Raw genomic sequence first — 27215 nt, 5'->3', positions numbered from 1 at the left:
GGAAAAGTGGGCGTGGCCCCGCCCCCTACTAAGTTGTTTGTACATATCTCGGAAACTACTATAGCTATGTCAACCAAACTCTACAGAGTCGTTTTCTTCAGGCATTTCCATATACAGTTCAAAAATGGAAGAAATCGGATAATAACCACGCCCACCTCCCATACAAAGGTTAAGTTGAAAATCACTAAAAGTGCGTTAACCGACTAACAAAAAACGTCAGAAACACTAAATTTTACGGAAAAAATTGCAGAAGGAAGCTACACCCAGGTTTTTTTTTTTTAAATTGAAAATGGGCGTGGCCTCGCCCACTTATGGACCAAAAACCATATCTCAGGAACTGCTAGACCGATTTCAATGAAATTCGGTATATAATATTTTCTTAACACCCTGATGACATGTACGAAATATGGGTGAAATCGGTTCACAACCACGCCTTCTTCCAATATAACGCTATTTTGAATTCCATCTGATGCCTTTTCTGTATAATACGAGTATATACATTAGGAACCAATGATGATAGCGGAATAAAAGTTTACAAAAATACGGTATTTGAAAAATATGTAAATGACGTATAATGAAATCTCGATTATCACTTTATCATGCGAGAGTATAAAATGTTCGGTGACACTCGAACTTAGCCCTTCCTTACTTGTTTTTAAATATCATTTACTCATGGAATTTAATTACAACTTCCGGTTGCTTTTTTGTCCGAGTCTATGTATGAGGAGGATGGATATTGATATCATCGGCCCCAACACCCGCGCCGTTAGTTCTGCTTTCTCCAGGCTGGACAAGGAAGCAAAAGAAATGGGTCTGGCAGTGAACGAGGGCAAGACGAAATATCTCCTGTCATCAAACAAACAGTCGTCGCGCTCGCGACTTGGCACTCACGTCACTGTTGACAGTCATAACTTTGAAGTTGTAGATAATTTCGTCTACCTTGGAACCAGCGTAAACACCACCAACAATGTCAGCCTAGAAATCCAACGGAGAATAACTCTTGCCAACTGGTGCTACTTCGGACTGAGTAGGCAATTGAGAAGCAAAGTCCTTTCTCGACAAACAAAAACCTAACTATAAGTCACTCATAATTCCCGTCCTGCCATATGGTGCAGAGTCTTGGACGATGTCAACAACGGATGAGTCGACGTTACGAGTTTTCGAGAGAAAAGTTCTGCGAAAGATTTATGGTCCCTTGCGCGTTAGCCACGGCGAATACCGCATTCGATGGAACGATAAGCTGTACGAGATATACGACATAGTTCAGCGAATTAAAAGACATCGGCTACGCTGGCTAGGTCATGTTGTCCGGATGGACGAAAACACTCCAGCTCTGAAAGTATTCGACGCTGTACCCGCAGGGGTAAGCAGAGGAAGAGGAAGACATCCACTTCGTTGGAAGGACCAAGTGGAGAAGGACCTGGCTTCGCTTGGAATATGCAATTGGCGCCACGTAGCGAAAAGAAGAAACGACTGGCGCGCTGTTGTTAACTCGGCTATAATCGCGTAAGCGGTGTCTACGCCAATTAAGAAGAAGATGTATAATAATCTAATATAATGGATTGTCAAAAAAGTCTTGCGGTATTTTTATTGATTTTTTTTTATTTTTATTGAAATTGAAATGAATTTTTGATGACTCATGCCCAGCTCTTGACCGATGCTATGGCTGCTACTATGCCGGTCTCTTTCGACCAATTCACCGATTTTATCGCAATTTTCGCCGACAGGCCTTCCGGAGCGTGCGCATCTTCGACCACCTCTACACCTGAACGAAAACATTGAAACCATCGTTGTGCGGTGGAAATGGAAACTGTATCGGGTCCATAAACTGCACAAATTTTATTGGCGGCTTGAGATGCATTTTTGCCTTTATCGTAGTAGTACTGTAAAATATGCCGTATTTTCTCTTTATTTTGCTCCATGTTTGCGACGCTATAACTCACGAACGACTTAAAAGAAACGACAATCAATCAAACACGTGTTAGCGCGTAAAATGAGCTTACCAAAAAGATATAGCATGACCCGATGCGGCGAATAAAACTAGAACTACGCGCTTTCAGCGCCAACTAGCGAAAATACCGCAAGACTTTTTTGACAAACTATTACAATAATTTTGTTTTATGCCTTGTAACATATTCATTCTGACCTCATATAAATTATTTTAATATTGACTGAACTTAATTGAGTCTCCTTCAGAACTAAATTTAAATTCCACTTACAACTATAGCTTAACCTACCTTCGCTGTTCTCGCTGTGGCTCCCTGCCGTAGACGATGCACACTCCCATCGAATCCTACGGTTTTTGCTGTTGGGATTGGGTTATTGTGTCCAGAGTTGTCTAGTCGGATTTTAGGCAGATAATGTGAACTATAATGTGATTGCCAGCGATCTGGTTTATCTCATACGAGTCTTTTTGTAAATAACTTCATTTATACGACTGTATAACTATCGCATTCGACTAACTTACATTTTTTATACGTTTTTTACATAGTAAACATGCCACAAAAATGTTCTAACGACTCGATAGTTTTTGTTATGTGTGTGGAGAATTAGTCAGGAATTCTGGGAACCATTGATCAATTTCGCATCACGTTCTCAGAGATGCCGCACAGGGCACACCGAAGACGCTATTGTGTTATGGACGTAGTATCAAAGAATACCAGAATTTGTTCATCCGCAATCTCGCGCAAAAATTGGAACTCTGATCACACATTTTTCGGAAGATTTGTGTTGTACAAAATTTAACTCGTGCCAAATTTGAAATCTTTAAACGTTCGGTGAATGGGACCAAAACGAGATGGCCACCGATCCTGATTTTCTTAAGAAAAATTTGCTCAGCAATGAAGCACGCTATTGGTTGAATGGGTACGCTAATAAATAAAATCACCATTGCTTAGACGTCGTTACATCGCCAAAAAGTCATTGTTTGGTGTACTCTATGAGCAGAGGGAATCATTGGTCCATATTCCTTCAAATATTAAGTCGGCCATAATGTTACAGTCACAGGGGATCACTATCGAGCCATCGTTAATGACTTTTCGTGTATGAATTGGAGGATATTGATGTGGACGATCTTTGGTTTCAACAACATGGCGCTACTTGCCATACATAGAAAATAATTGTGGTTTTGCAGCGGCTTATGGTCTATCGTATCCTCTTCTATATCACATATTTAGCGCTCTGAATAATTCTAGGACACATGTTGGACAAAAGTTTCCTGCGCTTGCAATGCCCTGTATAGAGGCGACAAGGAGACGGTATTTGTCTCGGGGGAGGTTGATCTAAACCTTCCCAGGTTGTTTCCTCCAAATAGTAGCTTGGCGTGACGCATTGCTATTGTCTGCTGCCAGTGCCGTCTTCTTTCCACTCTCTCCTCTGTGGGGAGAAACTCCTTTATTGTGTGGGGCCCTTCCGCAATTCATGGTTCTGACCCCATCGTCCTGGGACTAGTTCATCGGCTAGCTCATTGCCGGCTACCTTTATGCCCCGGCACCCGGATCAGGTGTACACGGTTGCAAACTGATAGGCGGTTCAGCCTTCCTATGTACTCTTCTACTAATAGCGATTTGACCTTAAAAGCTGAGATCGCTTTTAGTGTCGCTTGAGTATAGCGATACGCTGGTTGCGATAGAGATTAATTTCTGCTAATTGAATTATAGCAAAGACTTCTGCTTGAAAGATATCGCAAAACATGACATTGGTGCGGATAGTTGGGTATGCGATCTCGCAATGACCGCTCCAAAGCTTTCCGGTGTTTCGAGCCGTCAGTGTAGCACTGGATAGTGCTGTCCCTCAGTAGTCGGTCGAGCGTGGAATCACTCTACTCCGCCTCACTGCCTTGAGTAACTTTAAGCTTCTTTGTAAAGGGGTGTGTCCACCCTTAAGGTTTTCATTTGTTGAGACGACAATATCTTCCCTTTGCCAAAACCATCAGCTGTCATGAGCAACATGGTATGTTTCGCTACCTGTTTGATCAATAGTTGTAGTGGTGAGAGCTTCAGCATGACTTCAAGTGCTGCCGTTGGACAGGTGCGCATTGCCCCTGCAGCGCAGACGCAGGCGAGTCTTTGCAGCTCCGATAGTTGAAGGCTTACCGAAGGCTGTCTTGCCTTCGATACTCAAGAAACCGCTTCGACAATAGGCCTTACTATCATGGTATATAGACCACATGCTATACAGCCAATGTAACAATCCATTTATTGAAGGAATCTTTTGGTGAACGCATTATCTCCCGTCGTGGGACTGTAGAGTGGCTCCAAAATCAGTGTTTTAGTACCGCTTGACTATTTTTTTATAGTGCCTCGTGAAATTGCTTGTCTACTCACATAAATTTAGTCAAAAAAACACCCTTTATCAATTAATTCATCCAGAAGTTGAATCAATTTATTCAGCTTGGAGATACGATGATTTGAATTTTCGAATTTTTGTTTGTTGCTAATTGCATCTCTTTGTCTTTGTGTTCTTAAAGAGAGAAATCGTATTATAAAATATCATATTTAGCAAAAAAAAATGAAATCACAGACAAATTTACAGTTAAGCGTTCGTGTATTTCTTTTCTCAAATAAATTTAATTACAGACAATTTATAAAATAAAATAGTGGAGCTTAGGATATTTAATTTATATTTTAAATCAACTTGAGTTACTTTTATCAAAATAATTTATTTATAATGTAAATTCGATAGCTTTGATAGAAAGATATTTTACAGGAATTCTTTGGAAGGAATTCTTTTACAAGAGTACAAGATTATATGTATTAAAAGTTGCAACTTAATAATTAAATAGTTATTAAACTCTTCAGTGTGTTCAGTGCAACATCAATAATTATCGTACAATTTTAACAATAAACTTTGTGGTTTTATGTAGAAATACGTAAACATAGTATATGTACATACATATACCTAAAAATATTTCAATTTAATAGCTTATTCTTATACAAGGTGCGTTCCAAAGTAAACAGGACTTTAAAAAAAAAACAGAACAAATGGTTTTTTTGCGACACAATTAATTTATTTTATTCAAAATAGTCTCCGTCTGCTTCAATACAGCTTTTTGCGCGGTCCAAAAGCATGTTGAACGAGTGTTTTAGCTCGTTGGCCGGTATGGCCACCAGTATGCCGGCGCAAGCCTTTTGAATGGCCTCTACGACTACTTAACGCTTTTCTTTCATGGGCAAATGCATTTTTCCCATTCCATGAATTTCAATAATGATTTCGGCTGGTTTTTGATGAATTCGCGCACAGTTTCGATGGAATTTCGATGGATATTCCGATGATCATTTATGTCCTCACGACGACTTTGAACGTTGAAACCACTTGTGCATTCTGCTAAGGAATAGGCAATTATCGCCATAAACTCGTTTCATAAATTGAAACGTTTCGGTAAAAGTTTTACCAATTTTAAAACAAAATTTAATGTTGGCTCTTTGTGCGAAGCTCATTTTCGCACCGATAACACAAACATACCGACACTTAAAACGCAATAACTTCACTTTCAATGAAGGAAGTGTCACTGGACAATCGATAAAGATAACAGATTCTAACGCACCAGTCAACATATAGATGGCGACACCAGGGGGCGCTAGATGCAAAAAGTCCTCTTTACTTTGGAACGCACCTTGTAGTTTGCTTCAAATGCATCTGTGTAACTATACAAATATACACTCCCATGTAATCAATAGTCAAATACATACATATATATTTATTATATCTGTAAACATATTTAATTTTCCCTGTTTAAAATCGCATATTTCTCCTTATGAATAACAATAATCACAATTTTCCTTTTAGGTGTAGGTAGCTAATCACATAGCTGCAAATTTGTATGTACAAAGTGGCGTGCAGAAGCGCGTAAATAGTACAGTGTGTTCAACAATTAATGGTAACAAATATTTTTTTTTGAAATTTATACACTAGCCTTAACTTATATTTTTCATCCTTTTTAACAGTTATAAATACAAATTTTATTTGTATGGTATATACTACTTTGATGTGCACAAAATTCCATCCACTGGAACAGCTTGTAACGTTTAGTGATTTGATACAACCTTACATAAAATTGAATTTACTGCAGATTGCAATTCAACCATTTAGTTAACATACTTATTTTATTTATTGTAATTAAATATATGAAAAAATAATTAAATATATTAGCTAAAAATAAAATAGTTATGTTCTTACTTTTTCGCGAGTATTTTATTTTATTTCTCTCAGTTACGTGGGTATTAACAAAAGTTCAATAAAGTGGCAGGATGGCATTAATTATGATAACCAGCTTAGATTAAATATTTTGCAATATAAAAATTTGAATGAAACAATTTCTAAGTTTACTGTTTTGTACTAGAAAATACGACTTACTCAGAGGCAATGATTTATAACTATTTTCCAACGGTGATAATACTAATAAACAATAAGAGCATAAGCCTCTTCGATTGACGTAATTTTTAATAGATTGAGTTTTAGTTTTGTTATGAATGAAAAACTCTTTCTGGTTCTAAATTGTGGTTTAAAACATATTTATATAAAATAAATAATCAATATAATGTTGAATTGAGGAATATAGCCGATGGAATATTTTTAAGGAGAATTATCGTCTGTTTATTGTTTCTATTGGTCGAAAACTGAAAACTTTCCTCGTAAAAAATAAACTTAAAAAATATATGAATATAGATTATTCAATATGTTATTATAACGTGCTTGCTATAGTTTTTTTATATGGACTTTCAGATATTATTGAAACTTCACCGTGTACGTGTGGGGTGTCACACTAAGTCCGTTTTCTTACCTTCCAATTATGTCTCGAATTTTAATCAATTGATCTCTTTGCAAGGTACTATTATTAATATTTTGATCGGCTATTCACGAGAGCACAGTTTATATTTTATGACTTATTTCCATTTAGCGCCGAGGAACGAGAGGTAACAGTCTGATTAGTATCGAGATCTAAAAACGTTCAGTTACAGAACTAAACTCATCAACCGACTAAAGGAACCATTGCAAAATAAACTGACATTAGTCATTAATTGAAAGAAGACGGTATGGTCTTTTTAATTGTGGGTAGCGGTACTTAAAATATGTTCGAATGAAAGTTAAAATAACGGCATAAGCAACAGAATGGCTTATACATATATATATATATATTATATATAAAAACAAAAATGTCTTTATACTTTCGACGTTAGATGAAATTTTAGTCCAAGATGAGGACTTTTACTGAAAAGTGTGCACATAAACCGGCTTCTTGAATTTGATAGAAAGTTTGCGGTGGAACTTCTTTCACTTTGGCACAATATTCCAGCAGTGTTGAGCCAAAGATTGTTCATTTTAACTATGGTAAGGAAAAATGATCTCGTAATCAGCAAGTCAACGTAAAATATACAAAAATGATCATAGGACATGGAGGCTTGAAGATGTGATGACTTTATAAGGATGAAAATGCTTGCGAAAAATACTCCTCTCTAGATGGCGCGCTCGTTTAGATTCCTTGTACTGCAGACATACAAAAGTAATTACAAATCGTGAAGGAACAACTTAGTATCAAATATAAAGACAGTAGTATACTTTAATCTACAGTAAATACATTTTTGTACTGCTATTAATATTATTTTTCGAACAGGCTGTTTCGGGCTTATAACAATAAGAAGCGTCATAAAAATTTTAATGTGCACTCTAGCCATGCACAAATGTTTGCCGAAAAAAATGAAAAATAAAATACTTTTGAAAAACTTTATTCATGGATTTCTGTGTTAACTTTGGTTGCTCTTAGTTTTTCGAACACGTCTGTACTTATTTATATTGTTTACTCAATAAACTTTCGTGAATCCCTTTACTTCAAATATAAGGTATAGTGAGTTTATTTTACATATATGATTGCAAAGCTTAATAGTCAAACACTGAGCTTAAATTTATAAACTTTTTTAGCCAATTGTATTCTAATATTTTCTTATCTACATATATACATAAGCACTTTGAGGCTGTTATGACTTAGTCCTTGTGCTGACATTGTTTTTTCCATACTGTTTATCTTTTGTTTTGTTTTTTTTTTTTTTTTGTGTGAACAATATACAATTATACGAGTTCGAGCTTTTATATATTTACACGACAAGTATTTTAATAAACTTTAATTTTTTCTGTAATTATTACATTCAGCAGCTTATATCTTAAGTGGTCTAATTATGGATTTAAGTAAGCTAAGAAATTCGCATTTAACCATAATACATTAATATATTACAATTCTATTCGTTTGCTTAGCTTTCTTAAGGTCGTACGTGAGTTTGGGTTTAATCTTTCATTGTAACAATTTTGAGGTTATAATGCCTCTAAAGAATCACATTGTCCGCATTTAGGTCGAGAGTGGCCCATTTGGTTTCAAGAAATATCACCTATGAATGGAATATCTGTTTAAATTTGTAGCAGCACAGGCCGCTCTTTTCCTCTCTTTCTTATTATTTTAAATTTTAAACTAAATTTTCTAAAATTAGATATGTCAATGGTTATCAGCGACGATATCACCAGAGCTGCGCAGCACATCTTCTTCATATCGTCTACCTGGTGTTGGACGTAACACACTTTCCAGTGTCAACTTTCATTACGACCATTCACGTACGAGGCATGACAATCCAGCGTTGTTGCTTTTTATTCCGGTCACCTACTGGGCTGCGTCTGCTAAGCATGTGTTTCTCTAAACCATCTCTTATACAGCTAATTTACAGCCATGTTTTATCATCCGTCGTAGACGAGGCGAAAATGCCACGTGGCGTGTTGGTCGACAGCAGTGTAGTTGTTGTGGCTTTTGTTGTCTTTGCTATTGGGGCACCTATTGTGTTGCCACTTTCTGTGGCATCTATCGCACGATGCTTGCTGTTATTGTTGTTACTGCTGCTGTTGCTAATAGCATAAGCTTTTGTACTACCGTTGACATTTTTATATTCCAAACCGTCTGCTAAACCATTGCTGTACTTGTCACGCTCCGCAACTACTTTGACACTACCACTGTTGTTGTTGTTGCGTGTGCCTTCACACTGTCAAGATGCGGCACGCACGTTTGTCTCATCCACATGGCACACACCACCACTAACATCACCAACACAACAACCTTCAACACCTACAACTTCCCCAACGCCAATTGTGGATGGCGGAGGCAGCAGTGGCGGTGTTGTTGCAGCTGATTCGGTGTCGGTTGTTTCAGCTGTCGCTGGCCACAATGGCAATGACACTTGTTGTGCGCTGCCATTTCGCAGCGCCACTTTGATGGGCTCAGCTTTCATTACGATGCCATATTGTCCCGCACCCGGTGCGCCGCTTAACGACGTCAGCGATGTAAGCTCGTGACTATTGCCGCAGTGACTAATGGTGAAGCGTTGGTGATATGCGCCGGTGTTGTTGGTGCCAATTGGCGCAGAGTGTCGCAACGGATCTCGATGGGATACTATTGTGGAATTACGTAACATACCTGAAAATAGCAAGTAGCAAATGGCATACAGTAATTGACGCAAGGAAATGTAGTAAAAACCAAATAAGCACTGTGTAAATATCTAAACTCAAATGTACATAAAAAGGTCTTTGAACGTGGAGAGACTGTGGAAGAGGCTTAAGCTAATTTGAATTTTAAAATTGGCTAACATTTAGTGCGGTGCAAGAAAAGGTGTACACCTTAAACAGAAAGCGCGTCATCAAGGTGCCACCGTATTCGTGAAACTCCCCAAGACGTCAATAAAAATGAGGGATGGAGCGTGAAGATATATAGATCCATGCGCTAATGCAGAGTTAACTGTAATCACAATATTGAAGCGACTTTTAAAACTGTTTTGGTGGATTTTAATATTAAAGAGGGGTGCTGGATTAATGATCTGCAAACACGAAACGATATTTCGGCACTTCCAAGTCAAGATAATGCCGCCTATTCCGTATGAAGGTGCGTAATTGGCTGAGATTGGAACCAGTATTATCATAAACAACAATGCCAGCCTCGAAATCCAACGCAGATTATCTCTACCCAAGGTGCTACTTCGGACAGAGTAGGCAATTGAGAAGTAAAGTCTTCTCTCGTCGAACAAAGACCAAACTATATATGTTCCTCATCATCCACGTCCTGCTTTATGCTGTAGAGGCATGAACGATTACTACATATAAATATAAAAGAAAGGTTCTGCGGAAGATTTAAGGTCATTTGGGTATTGGCAACGGCGAATATCGCTTCGATGGAACGACGAGAAGTACGAGATATACGACGACATTGACAAAGTTCAGCGAATTAAGAAATAGCGGCTACGCTGACTAAGTCATGTCGTCCAAATGGGTGAAAACACGCCAGTTCTGAGAGTATTCTGTATGCTGTTGTAAGCTTGGCTATAACCGCGTAAGCGGTGCCAACGCTGATAAAGAAGAATAATAATAATTGGCATATTTGTTCACTCCGGACAACTAGTACAACCGTGAGATCCTTTTACGAACAGTGCCAAAGCAGCAGTCGAGACCCCTACTTTTTCAGACGGAAAGGTAACGACCGCCATTTTTTAGAAAGAAAAACATATTCTTTTGTAATGACAACTCATCGGCTCCCATTTCTACCGTCAGCAAAGTTGGTCTTATTCATTAAAAATATGAGGTAAAAGAGGCGGTTATCGCCACCGGAGTCCTACTTTGGACTCTCCTAGAAATCGTATTTGTCTTAAGGGTTTGAGAAGATAGAGCGCCACTGGGTCAATTGTATTGATCCGAAATGAAACCGCTTTTAGCTATCGGACCGCGTATATATCTTTTATCTCTCTTAGTTTTAATGTTACAGTAAGAGATCTATTATACTTTATATACCAGGTTTTCGAATCTGATTCCAACAATACGGGGCTACGTGCAACAATCGAATTATTGTGAGAAAAGTTTGGAGAATCGATTATTTCAAGAAATTGTAACATTGAATGGCCTCTAAGAAGTTGTGATTTAACACCATTAGACTTCTATTTGTGAGGTTATTTGAAATTATTGGTCTTTAGCAGTAAACCAGGCTCTCATCAATATTTAGGAGTCAATATTGCACGTGCTATTCATGACATACGACTTCATTTAGTGGGAAAAGTACTCGAAAAATGGGTTCATAGAACTTATTCCTGCATTAGTGTGTTGCTTTTTGAAAATAAATCACTCTTAAACGAAAACTCTATAGACATATGTATGTTGCGGGAAGATAAAACCAAAGTTCAAAATTTTTCCTGCAGGGTTAGTTAATGGTGTAACACTGCTGCCAACTGTGTAGTCATTTGTTATTCAACTGGCTAGCCAGAGGCTTTCATCGTAAAACAAAAAAGATTAACAACCGCCCTGTGTTGGCAGTCACTCGAAGTTGCATGCACATGACAAGAATGGGCAGTGGCTCAACATTAGACAGCCTCAGTTGGTGTTATAAATCCAATGGTGACATGTTGTTGGCTGTCAACAGCAGCTCGTGGATTGCGGAGGAATTACGGTATTACTAGGAGTTCAAGCGATAAAACTTTGTTTGTATTTTATTGGATCCTGAAGCTGATTGGTGCATTTTTGGCAGGAGATAAGAACGAAAAAGTTACTTCATGTAGGCATGGATAAGTTGAAGGGCAATTAACTTAAATGACAGATGATGCTAGGTTTTTAAATTAATGCGAAATAAGTTTAATTTGGCACTTGTGTGATCACTACAATTTATTGCTCTTGTTTTTGATAATTGCTTCATTAAATTAACATAAAATGTCCATTTCCTAGTACCAACTGGTTTTGGTAACAATTCTCTGTCAAACAACAAATTAGGAGAGCATTTCGCTAATGAATACAACAACAACAATAAACATTTTGAGGTAATGCTCTCTAGACTAATTGGCGCGGGTATAAAAGTTTACTACAACTGATGTTAATGACAGTCAACAATTTAATTACTGAACTTTTTTGATTTGCTCTCATTAAAATAATAATTAGGGGAGCGAAAAGAAAGCAATGTTGAATACCGCAGACGTAAACGTAACGTCCACAAAATAATTGAGGACGGTTCTAGACTTTTAATCAGCTAAACACTGTTATATGATTTATGGTTCTTTTCGCATTGATAGCGGCGAATACCGCAGTCGATAGAAGGATGAATTCTATGAGATATACGGATACATACTTAGTTTAGCGAATCAAGCGGCAGTGGCTATGCTGGCTAGGTGACGATGCCCAGATGGATGAGATTACAACAGCTTTGAAAGTATTCGACGCGGTAGAAACGAAGAAGAGCAAGATTTCCACTCCGTTGGAAAGACCAGGTGGAGAAGGACATGGTTTCACTTGGTAACTCGAATTGGCGCCAAATGGCGAAGAAACGCTTGCCGCACTTTTGGTAACTCAACAATAACCGCATAAGCGGTGTGTACGCCAGTAAAGTGAGTAAAATAAAGACTGTTGCTATGCGTACGCAGTTTCTGCCCATTACTCACCTAAAGTTTATAAAGTATCGTAATTCATTTACTTACCATAATGTGAAGCTACTCGACGGTTTTTTGGCGAGCCCGGACAGGTATACAAAAATGAGCGCTGAGTATCTGCAAGAGACACACAAAAGGATGAATTGACTGGGAAATGTCTAACTGGGAGGTGAGTTTAGATGAAGTCACATGGTGGACAGACGGAAAAACATTAGACAAAAGTGACGTGACATGAATTATGTGAGATTGTTTTGTGGAAGAAGATTCGAATGAAAAAGTGATTGCGAAATTTCGATTAACTTCTAAGCTTACAAGCTTACAAATATAATTAAGTACTTTTACAATTACTCTTGAATATGTAGTATAACACTTACCATTCCTTTTGATGCGATTATGATCCGGTGAACCCGAGCAGGAATACCGGGAAGTCATATTGTCGCGCCGATTCAGAGATTCGTCGACCTTAACGAATGGGCACCAACGGAAAAATCGCTTAAAGCCGTAACGGAATCTATTGAAAAAAATCAAAATTGTTTGATATGTGAAGTTAAGCCCATTCAATCAGGAGTGTGTCAAGTGACGAGTGTTTGGTGTACTATATAAATCCCTGACTGCGCTGTCACTTATACTAATGTGGGCAAAAAATAGTAAGACCTTTTAATTTAAATATAGGGCGAAAACCGATTCATTGAAATTTTTTTTGAAGTTGGTATCAGTGACATCTCTGCCAAATCACATCACATCAAAATAATCATTAGTGTTTAGTATACGTTTGTCTTTTGGAAGTACATAAAGTGTATTGGGCGACTTTTGCGATGAGTGAAATTATTCAACAGAGAAGTTCCGTTCAATTTTGTGTGCGGAATCAAATATCTGGTGTAAATTCGGTGATAATTGCTTGTCACGAGCAAGTGTTTTTGATTGGTACCAATTATTCAAAGAGTGTTGAGAATGCGTTACCGACGAACCACTTTCAGGACGGCCATCAACATCAACTGATGATAAATACGTTAACAAAATAAAGGAATTGGTGCTTGAGAATCGACGATTAACAGTTAAAGATTTTACTGACAGCTATTCGTAAGAAGAGGCCGGATTATGGGCCGTAAACTCTTGGTTTTTGCGCCACGATAATGTATCGTCACTTCCTGCAATGATACTTCGTGAGTTTTTTGTCAAATTTTCAACCCACAACCACCATATTCGCCAGATTTAGCTCCGTGTGACTTCTGGCTGGACAGCAAACTCAAACGACCCAACTGGGGTAACCATTTAAAGTCAATATAATACATTAAACTTGAATTGCTAAGCGCATTGAAGACAATTTCGGAATTAAAAAAACGTTGGGATATGTGCGTTGGGGGGCAAAGGGGACTACTTTGAGGAGGAAGAATTTGAAAATTATGAGAAAAGTCTTACTATGTTTTTGCTTATAGCAGTATGTCGTTGCAACATTTTGCTTCTGACAGCTCCGCCATTAATTTCAGATGCTGCGTTACGGCTACTGTGTGCGCAACAACGGATTTCGTCAAACTACAATAAATAAACCATTGCCTAAATCGGTGTAAGAGAGTCCTTTACTCCATCTGTGATTCATTCCATCAGCTCGGCATGTAATTCCTTTAAATAAGTTTCGCCTAATTTGTGGCTGCGCATAAATGTCATTACCACAACCAGAATACTGGTGCTGGGTTGAAACACGATGCTGTGTCCAATTACACAAATGGTAATGGTTTCGACTATCACCCAAAATGCAATACTAATGCAATAATTTTCCTCTCTCCGTGGATATAATGCTTATCGAATTTAGTTCACGCGAGTCTTCCTCCGTTGTGTTTTACTCAAACCTCTAACTACTCTGCATGCTTATATATTCAAAAAATGTATAGTGTTTAAAAAAAAGTCACCACAGTCCTATAACAATATTTTTTTTATTATAAAATTGCCTGAAATTTAAAAACACTTAACTTATCCAATTTTGTTATATACACAGCCTTCGACGTTTATTCCTCACAAAGTCGAGCATTCCAAACAGTTTATCTTCAGCTATCTGTGGCTTCACTGTTATACAAAAAGACATCTGAAAAGTTTTTATCAACCAGTTGTTTGAATTACGCACTATGGAACGCTCTGTTTTATTAATCACTCAGTGTTGTCTAATTTTCATAACGGTATTTTCAATAAGGAGGCTACAAAGGTAGACCGATAGGGACAGCAACCGATAGCCATATTTTTTCCCGCTCTTTTATTATTTCTCTTTAGTGAGGTTCGCAATTTCATTATGGAAATATATACGATCCAACAACGAGTCGAAATAATTAAAATTTACTACCGAAATCGGAGTCAGTGGCCTCAAGTTTAAAAGCACTACGTCCAATTTATAGTCGTCATAATCGTCCTGTCAGATGAACAATTGAGCGTCTAGCGGAAAAATTTGAATCCACAGGCACGGTACAAAATGTGAGACACAGTAGTGCCCGTAGTATCAAGAATATTGCTGCCGCCAGCGTATCAATTGAGGAAGACCCAAATCAGTCTTTCATATGTCGTTCTCATCTGGGCATCTCTGTGACGTCGTTGTGGCGAATTATGCGAAAAGATCTAGGCCTACATCCTTTCAAGATCAAATGGACGCAATACTGAAGCCGCTGGACCACCAGAATCGTCGTATGTTCATGAATTGGGCTTGAAAATGGTCCGGATTTTCATCGAAAAATCATCCTCAGCGATGAAGCCTGAACGGCTTCGTCAATAAGCAAAATATGCGTTATTGGTCAGGCAGCAATTCACACCTACTCCACGAGTCACCATTGCATTCCGAAAAAAATTACGATTTGGTGCGGTTTATGGCCCGCCGGCGTCATTGGGCACGTTACTGTGAATGGGAAACACTGCCGCTCAATGATAACCAAATATTTTTGTCCCGAATTGAACGATATGAACTTGGACAATATGTGATTCCAATAAGACGGCGTCACAAGCCACACCAAAAGTGTCACAAGCGATTTATTGAAACCCAAGTTTGGTGAACGTGTTATCTTACGAAACGAACGAACTATTCCCAGTGGGGTTACGTCAAGTCTATGGTCTGTGCCAACAAGATCGTCGCTATCGTTGAACGAATATCGAATGTGAAATTGCAACAATATCGGCAGATTTATGCTTGAAAACCGTCGAAAATTGGGTCCAGCGTCTGGATTTGTGCAAGCGTGCCTGTGGTGGCCTTGGAAAAGAAATCGAGTTGCATACACAATAACATCGACTGTACTTTCACAGGAATAAAGAATTTCACTAATATCCCAAACCGCTTTTGTTTTAATTAAAAATTGTTGCGCTCTTATTGAAAGACCCGTTATTTGAAGATTTCACTGAAAACGCTGCGGTATTCGGAACCACTCTAATAAAAACTTTGGAATAAAACTGTGAATACCAGTGTTCCAACCGCATGTATTTGCGCTTATGTAGCTAGGGCTTAGGCGACTTTATTGCGAAAGTTCAGTTCTCTAACTGTTCCATTAAGTAGTTAGCTATTTAACTAAAGAGCGTTTATGCCTACGAGCGCCTTCTACAAAACGTAGTGCTTCAAAACTTTACACAACAAGAACTTAGCTGTAAGCAAAGAAAAATATTTATTAAGGCACAGATAGAGAAGAGACAGTGTCCTCTACATTTTGCGCAGAAATTTTAAACATAATTCTTATAGAGAATTAAATTAGCAAATCAATTTCCAAAGTTCGATTGTGAACAATAAATAAGATTTTTTTCAGTCCTAAGTCCATAAGTAGAGCTTCAAATAAGTGCTGTAGCAAGAAAGAGAAGTTTTGTGGTGTAAATAACGAATTAGAACAATGGATTGATCACATCATTACATATTTACTGCTAGTAAGCTTACAAAGTAAGAATCTATCTATATTCATGCATGTGTATATGTATATGTGCATTAGGGTAACCGCTATTTCAAAAGTTTTTCGTTTTCCCTGAAATTTTAGTTTATGCCCTTCAAATAAGGATTTAATATAAAAAAGCCCTTTATTTTCAATAAACAAACCGTTCGAAATCATATTTATTTTCTCATATTCTATTATAAAAATGTCTGCCTTACAAAACAGGTCTGATTGATTTTTTCATAAAAAAATTTTTTTTTAAAAGTTATGCAGAATCCGATTTATGCATCAAATCTTCTGAGCATTCAAGTAATTTATTCTCAGTGTGTTGCTCATACAACATGGTGCACTATATGAATAAACATTTGATGCCTAATTCGTACCGCATGTTAGCTTTAAAGGAACTTTTTTATGAAAAAAACCATACATACAAATACTATACATAGTGCGACTTATACATTTATTTATTAATTAATCATTTATTGATAGTGTGTTGCTCATACGACATGGTGCACTATGTGAACTTTGGTTGCGTTTTACCTTTAAAGGAACTTTTTTTAAATCATTAAAACCGTTTTTGTAGAGCGAAAATTTTTGAATTAGTATAATAATTTTGTAAAATTGTATATTTTTTTATTCAGTAGATAGAAAGATTTTTGCAAAGAGTAAGACGTTTACACTGCAAAGCGGTTGCTACGCCCCCTTTCTAGGCGATTTATGTCTCTAATGAACGTGCACTTCCGCAGCTACCTGAATTCCATAGTCCGCGTCACCACCCCCACCAGATGACCTCTGGTTAGGCGCTAATGGTCGTAAACATTTGTTATGGCTAAAAGTGAAACTTCATTGCCTATATTTGTAAACAAATCATTTTGTTAAAGAACAGGGCGTCCGTTTGTATATTGTATATATTGTATATATGCACAATTTGGCGAAGTAAGAAAGTAAATGTATGACACTGTGTGAAATAATTCTTCAATAACTTTGTTCTGTACAACAAAAACATTGCCTGTGCGGATACTATCAGCAAAAGAATAATTGCATAAACTGGAATGACCGCATAGATTAATAGCTCTAAGCGTATGTATATAACTATAATGGAGTTAAACAATAGTGTCTTTGTAAGCAAGATAATATGTGTTCTATTCTGTTATAAATTCTGCAAATTGAGCTCTGAGTATTGTTAAAAATTAAGCTATTTTATCTTATGTGTGTTAGGTAGTGTTACTACCTGAAAGGCAGCAGAAAGATAAAAAATCGATGGAATAGAGTTGTTTCGACCAGAAAGTAAAAATACAAAATCATAAGAATTTCCTTATATCAATCTTTCTTCTATTGTTGAAACAAGTCTTAACTCCTTTCTTCAGCATAAAATATGGTTTAGATTAGGCTTCAGAAGCTTGGCTCAGTTCAAAAAAATCTCAACTAAATGAGCTAGCATGTTATTTCTAAATAAATTAAAAGGTTCTAGTAAATTTTCACATTCATATAGGGATAAGACTTATACACTTCTTCTTCTATACGAAAGGTTTGTGAAAATTGCATAAATTTGACTTTGTTTGGCGTTTATTAAAAAAATGATTTCACATCTATCCTGCCCTGCTAAGCGAATGAAAACGTTTTTATGTGTATGTCACATACCCCCTTGAATTGAAAACGTGTTGACTGCATGATTGGCATTTGTAAACTTGAATATACATACCTTGAGTTCATCCAGCAGTAGATAATCGGATTATACATGGAGTTACTCATGGCCAGCCAATAGATGCCTAAATAGACCTCCTGAATGAAAGGAGTCTGTGTCAGCGCCGGATAACATGATGTGACTATGAAATAGATGTGAAAGGGCAACCAACAAACGGCAAATATCAGCACCACAACCATCATCATTTTCACCACCTGCAGGGACAAGAATTAACAAGAAATTATAAATGTTAGAAAGATAACCAAATTCCGTGAAAGCAGATAGTAATATGAACTCAATGTAAATTTCAAACGAATATGGTAAATGAAGGTATCTACAGGTTTTGTGGATAATTAGTTAGTTATATGTATGAATACCGGCAAATATAATATATATTCGAAGAATGTGACCACTTTTGAATACGCAGTGGAATACGGCAAAATGCAAATGTCCACCAGAGATTAATTTTAGTGCTCTTTGTTCAATGAACAAGAACTTACAGTTTGTTCTCATCACCTCGTCAAATAAGGTATACGAGGACTAGGAAACATTTTGACCCGATTTCATTAATTTTTGCCACAAGAGCAAGTCATTACAAAAATATTATTTATGAATCTCAGTACTAGACCTCAGATTGGTCGACATGTTCAGTAAAAATTCAGCCATGTGCACTGAGGTTCACATATTTGGTGTGTGGGTCCTTGAAAAATTATGGGCCGACTACGACAATTTTGGGCGTAAGATGAAATACCTTTTTTGTATGAGAAGTAGGCGTGGTTATGATAGGACATCACATATAGATACAGAGATGTAGAATTTCCCCTAAGGCGTTGTTGTCATTCTGGTTGTGCAATTTAATACTTATGACGCATTTATTCAGTGAGTTATCGCCCTTTATGTGGTTTTCGACATAACCGTTATATAGGGAGAAGACTTGGTCTGATTCAACCCATATTCATATTGAATAAAGAAGTGCTGAAAAAATTGTAAAGGACGGAACCACGCTTACTTTAAAAATAATTTTTGTATCCTAATTTTATGCTGACATTTTTATAAGGTTTTGTTTAATAGCGTTTTGTGGGCGTGAGAGCAGTCCGATTTGATATACCGACTTTCCATGAGTGACAAGGAAGATATCGTCACATAAAATGCAAAACAACATGTCATCAAAAAATATTGGAAATCGCTGTCAGATATAATAACCAATATATAACCATTTCATAACCAAAACTCAAATATTGTTTCAATAGGAGTGGTTTTTATTATAATGATAGTTATGAAAAGTGATGTTACGTTATTTTGTATTTTAGGTGACGATATGTAGTATATTTCATATTATTCAATTTATCGCTTGTACGGACAAATGGACAGATAGTCACCCGGAACTCAACTCGTTTCGTTATTTTCATCATTCATATATATATAACTCTACATCTATATCGATTAGTTTTAAGTAATAGAAACCACCGTTAGGTGAACAAAACCATTGTACTCTGTAGCAACATGTTGCAAGAGCAACAATTCGGGAGGAAAAGAAAAACCTCCAAGACTGTGGACAAGGTTGCCAAAAATTTTGCTTTTATTTGAAATGATACGCAGTGATAGTAATATTTATCATGGTAAGTGAATTGTACTCACCCTTCGCTTACTTCGAACATTCTCCACCTGTCTGGGCGTATACTCTCCGATCGTCTTGGAGCCCCAAAGTTCAATGCCGACTCGTGAATAAGTGACCGTCATCGAAATGATGGGCAGTATATACGTGAGAATCATGAAAACGATATTGTAACTGTAAACGAAAGTAAAAGGAGAAAAGAAATTGAGCTGGGATTAAGTATATTCTTTCCAAAATTTATGGCGACCCTTACATTTGTATTTGGGTAATTTTGTTTACAAATAAATTTCGTATTTATCATAAGCGTCCGACTTATTGCTTTGGGATTTGTGATTTTGCCGAAATGTAAAATTAAGTACAGAGCTAATGAAAAATATAATTGGTTGGGCATTTGAAAAATTGCTGAGCTATTTGCACCCGCAAGAGGGAAATTGAACGCAAATATTGTTGTACAAAAGATATTTTTCAAACAAGTTGAAATGCTACTGGTGGGCAATAAAATAGCATTTGTTTTTATGACAAAAAAGGAATTGGAAGTATATATTCTGACTGATTAAGGCAAGTATTTAGAAAACCCATTTCTTATAGAGGGAATATTGTGTTATGTATATTAAAATCTCGGAGCGTGCTCTCTTTCAAGGCATCCGTTCAGGTACGGCACCATAGAAGAGTTTGTGATTATGTTTATATCAATTTTGGAGAAAAACTGTTTGTGGTTGTATTTTCTTGCTTTTGAAATATAAGTGGATAGATAATCAATTCGATATTAGATTTCTTTTTGAATTCCAGAGTTAACGAACTATCTAAAATTAATATTTTGGTTCAACGTGTAATTTTTGGAAAAGTCACTTTAAGGGTTTAAATTTAAGTATGGCTAAGAATTGGTAACATCTCTCCCGGTCTGTACTGGACTGATTTAATTTTGTGTCAAATAATGCAATAAAGGATTTATTTATTTCCAATAAGGAAATTCGTCTAAAATCGTGCAAAATACAATTTGTGCTAGAACTGAAACTGACCGTCCCAAGTGACACCGTTTCGCTCTATGGGCTCTTGAAAAGTTCCTAGAAGATCCAACGTTTTCCGTTCAAATTTTGTTCCGCGATGAGTCAGATTCTAGCTTAATGGTTATGTAAAATAGCAAAATTTGTGCATTTGGGACGAAGAGCTACCTGAAGAGATTCAAGATCTGCCATTTCATCCAGAAAAACAATGTGGTTTGTGGGCCTGTGGAATCATCGGCGTGTCATTTACCAGTCGAAAAGCTCAAACGAGTTATCAAAACTTGGACTCAAAGGATGGACCATCTGAGACGTTGCTGTGGCCAACATTTGAAAGAGACAGTCTTCAAAAACGAAATGCCGAATAATATTCTTTCGAGTAATAATAAACATTCCCCATAAAATTTTCAAGTTTGTGTGCTTTTTCTTTAAAAAAGTAGGAGACCTCGAAATGAATCACCCTTTGCAATACACATATCAAACTTGAGTAAAGAGCTAAAAATTTAAGTAACCACAAGTAAGTAAGTATGCGAAATTCATTTCATTTTTAGTAGCAAATTGAGCATCAAGAACACGTGTTCAAACATTTACGTCAATACCTTTGCATATACTACATATTCCATTTGTTTTAATAGCGCAACTCATACTTACACATTTTCCTGTTGCGAATGATTCGTGGGACCATCAGGCCACTCGGCGTAGCATACAATTCGGGTACCATCCTTCAGTTCGACTTCGCCGGTTGTAAAGAAGAACAACATGGGGCATGAAATCGCAATTGAGGCTATCCAAATGAAGGCGGCAATGCCCAGATTGCACCGTTTACTCATGCGTGGTTTCAACGGCTTCATAATGGCAACATACCTGAAAGCAGGTGAACGTTAGAGGATACGAGAAAGGGAGTCATAGCTAGTTAAAGTGAGGGCTTTTAGTGGCAAATTGTTTGCGCACCGTGGGTTTACCTTGCATGTTTATATGTATATGTGTTCAAAGGTGAAATATTTAATATTATTTACGTCAGACTTTGGCGTTACTGCTGCAGTCCTTCGCTGTGGTTTATCAACTCACCTGTCGATGGATATCGCCATTAGTGTAAACACCGAGGCGCTTATGCTTAGCGTTGCTATAAATTGCGATATTTTGCAATATAGTTCACCGAAAGGCCAATCGTTGTCCAGCATGTAAATATAATTGAAAGTCACATTGAGACTGGATACCATGGCATCCGCAATGGAAAGATTCACTGTGGAGAGAGTGTGAAAGAGCAACGGATTATTGAGTTAATTGGAGTGCCTCAAAAGGGGATCGTCATTAAGGAATTTTCGAGTAATTCGTCAGAGAGCGTCAAACAATATTTCGGTGTACTTTGCGGCGTAACTTTTTTGTAAATAATATTATGGCGATGAGCAACCACATATAGCATATACATAAGTACATTTTCGATTACACGTAAGTTTTTATATCTATTTACATTTATCTAACTCTCGCGTGTTTGACGGTGTTTCCGTTCGCATTTTTACAACGCTCTATATAGCTGTTGGCATTCTATTGCACACACGCGAGAGAGGATTATCAATTTTTGCGATGGATAAATTTACATGACTACACACCTTCAAACTCAATTGACGGTGATTTCTGCACACAAAATGTACGTGGTAGTGAAAAATTCTCGCTTTACACTAAAAGCGCGGTAAAAGTGCAAAAGACATGCAATTGCAGACAAATGGCTTTCAAAGGTTAAGTGCTAAAATTTAAATTTTTCGAAAGTTTTTAATGTTTTTAATTTTTATGCTAAAGTCTGATTTATTTCCATCGAAACAAGTGAAATTGAGTCTTAACCAAACCAAGCTGCAATATAGATTTTTATTCGAGAGTACTTGTACCGTAAGTCCGATAATTCTCTAAGCAAAAATGAAAGAAATGTCGTGTCATTGCCCATTTTTAGATGAAACTTCATATCTCATAAATCACTAAATAGCCGAGATATCAGTCCTTATACCTTTCCCCAATGAACGCGTGGATCTATGTTCCTTCCGGTTAACACTATATCATTGAATAAGAGCTACGTGCTATACTTCGTCTTGGCATGAATTCCGTTCAAAATTTAGTGTTCATGCTGCGAGTTGGAATTCGTAGAAAAAGTGTCGTTATTTTTTATCATAATTTGTATTTAATGCCTACTCATATAAATAATCAGCTTAATGTTTGCTCTCGTGTATTAACAATGGAGAGGAGAGCTAAAGAAAATTGTATTTAGATGATTGCATTGAATTGTGGAAGATGGGCAAGTGAAATTCATAAGCTTCTCAAATACTTAACATTTTGAGTATGTTTATTTACCGCACTATTGATAATTTTCCTAAACGTCGAAAGCTGATAACAGAAAGTGAAGTGGTCATTCTTGCATGGTTCGAACTAAATTCGCCTCAGAAAACAGAAACTTATGAGGATGATCTCCACATGGAAGCCTACCGTTGGTTAACTTGTCATCTAAACAAACAAAGACGAAAAAAATGTTATTTAAAGAGCAAACGGCTGTACTAGTTTCCTGTAAAGGCGTTTCACCACTTCATTTCTGTGAAAAAGACCACAGTTTTAGGCAAAAGTAGAAGTGGTCGTAAGGCTGCATTACTCTCTTTGATGGAGAGCATTGGTTTCATAGCTGCAGATGATTGACCGACTGGATGTCCAGATTTGAATCTATTGAACTACAGTTTGTAGTCAGAGTTGAAAAAAGGGACCTGTCGAATACCCCACAGAATTTTTCGTCGTCAATACCAATAGCAACTGTGCTATAGACCAATGGCCGAATCATTTGGGGGCTTGTGTGAAGGAAAAAGATGACCATTTCGAATAAAATTTTCATTATTTGAAAATATATTATATTTTCATCTTTATAACGGCCTGAGCTTGTAACAGAACTTATGGTAGGACTAAGAATATGTGTAGAAGTGTCGACTTATCTAATGGAAAGCGTGTAAATATTCGCTGGAAATGAAACTTTTTTACGCACTTGAGAAACACAGTCTCTAGTGAAACATATTTTGCCGCCAGAATTATACCATCTTTCGTTTAACACGAAGCCAAACAGATGCGAATTACTTGCGGGATTTAGGTTTTGCTTCTTCGGTTCGACGGATAGCGTAATAATGAAGTGCACGTGTACTTAACTTTTGTTATACATACAACAATATTAAAGAATGAAAGATAAATTTACGAAGTCCGTTAAAGTTTTACACTCGTTTGAAAAGTGCTTTACTGCATTGCCTGCAGCTGAAATGGTACCAAGTACCTGCGTAATGAAAGTAAATTGGCGATCGATTTCAAATCAGTTTGAGAATGAATTTACGGTTTATGCTACAAGCCTTTACGAAATTCATACATACGTCCTTATGGATATTTCTTATATAAGTAAGCATATAATATATGTATATTCATACATAAACTCAAAATCAGATAAAAATTCATTTTCGCATATGTTATATTGTTATGTCAATTGTTATGGAATTTTTTATTTGTATTAATTATTTATATCTACCTGAACTCACCTATGAAATAATTAGTAACGGTTCGCATTCTTTTCGTCGTCATAACAACCCAAACGACAATTAAATTTCCGCCTGTAGCCACCAAAACCATACCACCGAATAAAATAGACCACAGCACTTGGCGCCACCATGGTAGGATGAATGATATGTCCTCGTCGCTGCAATAGAGAGAAGGCAAAATCGAGCTGGTTAGAAGAAAAATTGAAGATTGGCGAATAAAAAATTAACAATTAGACGTTGGCATATTAAAATTAACCATATTCCATTTGCTCCAGAATAACATACAGTTATACATTGCTTCCGCCGTTTTTTTTTGCAAATTTAAGGCTTTATTGTATAAAAACGGTCCAAAAGTGTTTTCCCTTATTCCCTCAAAAAGCAATGCTTAATTAACACACGAAATACTTTATGATCAATTTTTTTGTAAACTAACACAAATTGCTTTACTAAAATTCTATATTTTTTAATACCTGATAGAAATTATATAGATGGTAGTAGTAGAGTAATAGTATTATCTATGTATGTGTCAGCCTCAGTAAATCGTGGACGGGTCCTCAGCCGCACTTTTCTTGGAATTAAAAAAGAAAAGAAAAATTTCCCGCAAATGTCGAGAATTCGGCCCAAAAAGTGACATTTTCAGTTGAGAATAAGTTTGGGATGCAAACAGATCTCTACAAATATTTTGTTGGGTTAATGTTGACGCAAATGTCCAAGATCGATATAAAACGATTTAATCGACCAGTGTTTGACCCTAGAGACATCTATTGGAAAACGGCGGAAGCAAAGTTGTAGAAGTACGGTACAGATGCATAAGAATGTCGCTGTAAAACTCCTGCAACTTCTGGCGATGTGCTATAGATCTTTGTATGGCTTGACGTTGTTCTGGTTGAACACAATTCCTCTTCTATTAGTTAAAGCTGGCCGCTTCTTGACGATTTCTGTCTTTGGATGGTAAAATTGTTTTAATTAAGAATTTAGTAGTAGAGAAGCAAGTTATAATCAAAATCTTACTCGCGCGGTAGTCTCGTACTTGCGCTCTCACAGCAATATTGCCACCAGTTATAAACTAAACGGTCACAACCTGCAAGAAGTTCCCGACATCAAAGACCTGGGCATCATCAAAGACAACAAACTCACTTACTCGAAGCATATAGACAAGATCACACTCCAGACTTTCAAGGTTCTTGGATTAATCACGAGAACAGGCAAAGAGTTTCGCAATCCCTACACATTGATATGTCTATATCGCCAACTGGCTCTACCCATACTTGAGTACGGCACTGTAGTCTGGTCTCCTCACACTGATGTCTCAATCAACAGATTGGAGAAGGTCCACAATAAATTCTGTAAGTCTCTATTCTTTCATACAACCTTGAGGTCGCAGGTACTCTCCACTGATGATATTCGTTCACGCTATAAAATCAACAGCCTAGCTACACGTCGTCAAGTCGCTGACCTAGTCTTTTACTTTATGGTTGCTAACAACCTAATTGATGCCCCAGAGATTCTTGGTAGTTTTGAGTTTGCTCCTACGGCATTCTCGCTGAGACAATCACGGAAACTTAAAACAACAAAGACACAGAAAAACTACGTCTTCCACGGACCTCACAACAGGATTGCTAACCATGTAAATTCACATCACCAGAGCATCGATTTCTATGGAGGCTCCTTCAGTTCATTCATCAATAATATAAAGGACAAACTCCTTCCATACCATTAATTTAATCACTGTAATACAATTGCCCTTATTATTATATTTTTTCTCTTTTTTCTTTTTCTTATAAAAGTAACTGTTGTATATTGCCGATTGGCGTTAATTTGTTAAATAAATAAATAAATAATATATGATTCTCGGTCAATCCCATCAAACGCGTAGCAAAACCTTTCTGACTGCCAGTCGTGGCTGGGCCAGTTTTAGATTGAATTTCGGTTCATTCAGTTTATTTTTGTTAACTCGTGTGGCACCCATACAACGGGTACGTTTTTGTATCTAGCTGTACCTTAATACTTCCAGAAAGTTTTCTGTGCAATGTTAAATTCCTGTGCAATCGAAACTGTGCTTTCATGACGGTCAGATTTGTTGATTTCTATTAATTTACCAATATTTCCGACAGTTAGCCTTTCAATGTGCCGTATCTTTGACACCAATATGAAACAGAAACTTCGCATATTTGACTGTGGCAGTATCAGTACCTTAAACAGTACATATATACATTTCTCAGCCTCTTGACTTGCGCTTTCGTCTTTCTCGAAAACAATTTGTAAAACATGCCGCATCTTCTTTTTCCTGGTGCCGATTTTTCACGCTCAATCAGAATTATGTTAAGTAATCACAAAACTGTTTGATGTTTTTTTGTTTTACTAACACTACACATTACAAAATGTGACCTGTAATGAACACCCTGTGTTTATGTATACTTATTATTGTTACGTTAACCACGAACCCTGACCTTAAATCTCCATAGCCAGGGATTGTCACATACCTATGAAAATACATAAAATAATTTTCGTAGCCATGTGACCGTTTCATTAAATTTGAGAACCAAAAAATGAAAAATATTTATTCAGTACCTACAGATTAAGAACACACTGTGTTTGTTTCATTGTTATTGTTACGTATACGCCGTGGCTATTCATGAATAATTAAATCTATACAAATTAGATATACCTACATACATATGTGCTTAGAAATGTATGCAAGTTGAATGTACCTCGTAAGTTTTTGTGAAATTATCTGAATAATAAATTAAAATGAGCTTTGAGAAACGGAACATTTTAGTTTCTATGCATCCTATCTCAAAAGAAAAAACCATCAAAATCGATCTGCATTTTTTGTTTTGAGTTTTTGCTAATAATGCACAATCAATGAATATATTTTCATCATCTTTTTTTGTATCGAATATAAAATTATCTCATACATAACTCCGTGAGAATTTAATATTCAAAAGGAAAGATATTCCTAAGCAACTCAAAAGCTATTACGTTTGTAAATTCCATGAAATTGTTTCGCTATTTGAGTATAAGAAAAACAAAGCAATCACAAAAATGAAAACACAAA

At 36.7% G+C, this 27215-nt stretch overlaps 1 protein-coding gene across 5 annotated transcripts in view; it reads right to left on the bottom strand.

The window, feature by feature from the left end:
* Window positions 1-5218: 5218 nt before the first annotated feature.
* Window positions 5219-27215, bottom strand: part of LOC126750954 (tachykinin-like peptides receptor 99D) — a 61956-nt gene continuing 39959 nt past the window's right edge. For 4 of the 5 annotated variants that reach the window (XM_050460818.1, XM_050460826.1, XM_050460845.1 and 1 more), the window contains 8 exons: window positions 24158-24315; window positions 21678-21852; window positions 21261-21473; window positions 19632-19782; window positions 18012-18208; window positions 12800-12936; window positions 12474-12587; window positions 5219-9448 (listed from right to left, as the gene is read on the bottom strand). In XM_050460818.1, coding sequence (XP_050316775.1) covers window positions 9021-9448; window positions 12474-12587; window positions 12800-12936; window positions 18012-18208; window positions 19632-19782; window positions 21261-21473; window positions 21678-21852; window positions 24158-24315 — 1573 coding nt within the window. In that variant the 3' untranslated portion in view covers window positions 5219-9020. The remainder of the gene's footprint in view (window positions 9449-12473; window positions 12588-12799; window positions 12937-18011; window positions 18209-19631; window positions 19783-21260; window positions 21474-21677; window positions 21853-24157; window positions 24316-27215) is intronic. The other variant, XM_050460853.1, reaches the window with a different exon arrangement.

Source organism: Bactrocera neohumeralis, chromosome 2, assembly GCF_024586455.1.
Source record: "Bactrocera neohumeralis isolate Rockhampton chromosome 2, APGP_CSIRO_Bneo_wtdbg2-racon-allhic-juicebox.fasta_v2, whole genome shotgun sequence".
Classification (NCBI taxonomy): Eukaryota; Metazoa; Arthropoda; class Insecta; order Diptera; family Tephritidae; genus Bactrocera; species Bactrocera neohumeralis.
This window is presented reverse-complemented; position numbering and strand designations above follow the sequence as displayed.